The sequence below is a fragment of the Octopus bimaculoides genome, chromosome 20, assembly GCF_001194135.2.
Source record: "Octopus bimaculoides isolate UCB-OBI-ISO-001 chromosome 20, ASM119413v2, whole genome shotgun sequence".
NCBI classification, from domain to species: domain Eukaryota; kingdom Metazoa; phylum Mollusca; class Cephalopoda; order Octopoda; family Octopodidae; genus Octopus; species Octopus bimaculoides.
In genome coordinates, this window is record NC_069000.1 from 47203264 (window position 1) to 47204825 (window position 1562).

A 1562-nucleotide genomic window follows, 5' to 3' on the forward strand; every position below is an offset into this window, starting at 1 on the left:
GCCAGTGCCCCTGGACTGGTTCTTGTGCGGGTGGCACATGAGATGCACCATTTTGAGCGTGGCCGTTGCCAGTACCGCCTGACTGGCTCCCGTAGGATTTTCGAGCGAGATCGTTGCCAGTGCCCCTGGACTGGCTTGTGCGGGTGGCACATAAAAGACACCATTTCGAGCGTGGCCGTTTTCGTGCGGGTGACACGTAAAAGCACCCACTACACTCTCTGAGTGGTTGGCGTTAGGAAGGGCATCCAGCTGTAGAAACTCTGCCAAATCAGACTGGAGCCTGGTGTTGCCATCCGGTTTCACCAGTCCTCAGTCAAATCGTCCAACCCATGCTAGCATGGAAAGCGGATGTTAAACGATGATGATGATGATGATTATTACTATTATTATTATCCTATTAAGGCAATGAGCAGGTAGAATCATTAGTACGCCAGACAAAACATTTAGCATCATTTCTTCTGACTCTTTATGTTGTGAGTTCAAATTCCACCATGGCTGACTTCATCTTCCATCCTTTTGGGGACAATAAAATAAGTACCAGTTGAACACTGGGGCCACTGGCATTGACAAGCCCCTCTCCCAAAATTTAGGCCTTGTGCCTTTACTAGAAAGGTTTCTTCTTCTTCTTATGATTATTGGGTGAGAGAGCAGTGCATGCCATCAAAGTGACCCTGGGGTAAAATATACCGAAGCCCATTATACCCATCATGACTACCCGTCTGATAAGGGTACACCAGGCACACACATCACAACCACATGTGGGCGACATGGTGATCACTTATCAAGATATTCCATGCTAAGCAAATGAAGGTACCTCTATGTGGTCGATTGATCTGCCAGAAATAGCAGCATAGTCTGCTGCAACTCACATCCTACTGTATTCAAAATGGAAAGACATAATGAATAAGTGTGAAATGGGGTGATCATGGCTAGAATGTCTTTGATCATAGACCTAACAAACACAGCAACAACAACAACAACAGTAATAATGATGATGACAGCAGTAATAAAAACAACAATAACAACAACAACCATATTCTATAAAAACATTGAAACTAAGAGAAGAATAATTCCTCTCTGAGCACTTACCATTATTGTGAAGTAGAAATGGCAGCCGTTACATTTACCAATCCAATTCTTTTGTAAACTAATGATGTCTCTCCAAAGATTTTGGTCAACAGTTGCAAGACCATCCCACAGAGACTGAGAATGTAAATATACAAGATAAATTTTTTAAATTAATTGAAAAAAAAAAACAAAAAAAAGCTGTGTACTTCAACAGAAATATCCTAAGATTTAGCTTCCAGATCTTTCCATTATGTTTGTCTCAACCATTTTCATACCAACCCACCCTTGGAACTACTCTTGGTTCTACAATACAAACTCACCATTTTTAAGGGATCTAAATTAAAATCTCCCATCAAAATTTCAATTTAATTTTTGCCCCAAACCCCAGATTAATAAAGACAAAGTTATTTTACTTAATTCTTGATTATTTTTAAAATCAATCAATATAATAACAGTTTTTTTCAAGAGAAATATAGCAAAAAAAAAGGTTTAAA

The 1562-nt window shown here is 39.8% G+C and overlaps 1 protein-coding gene across 5 annotated transcripts in view; it reads right to left on the reverse strand.

Annotated features, from left to right (window-relative positions):
• LOC106871282 (leucine--tRNA ligase, mitochondrial) overlaps positions 1–1562 on the reverse strand; it is a 23980-nt gene that overhangs the window by 12660 nt on the left and 9758 nt on the right. For all 5 annotated transcript variants that reach the window (XM_014917649.2, XM_014917647.2, XM_014917645.2 and 2 more), the window contains exon 9: positions 1090–1203. In XM_014917649.2, the coding sequence (XP_014773135.1) occupies positions 1090–1203 (114 nt within the window). The remainder of the gene's footprint in view (positions 1–1089; positions 1204–1562) is intronic.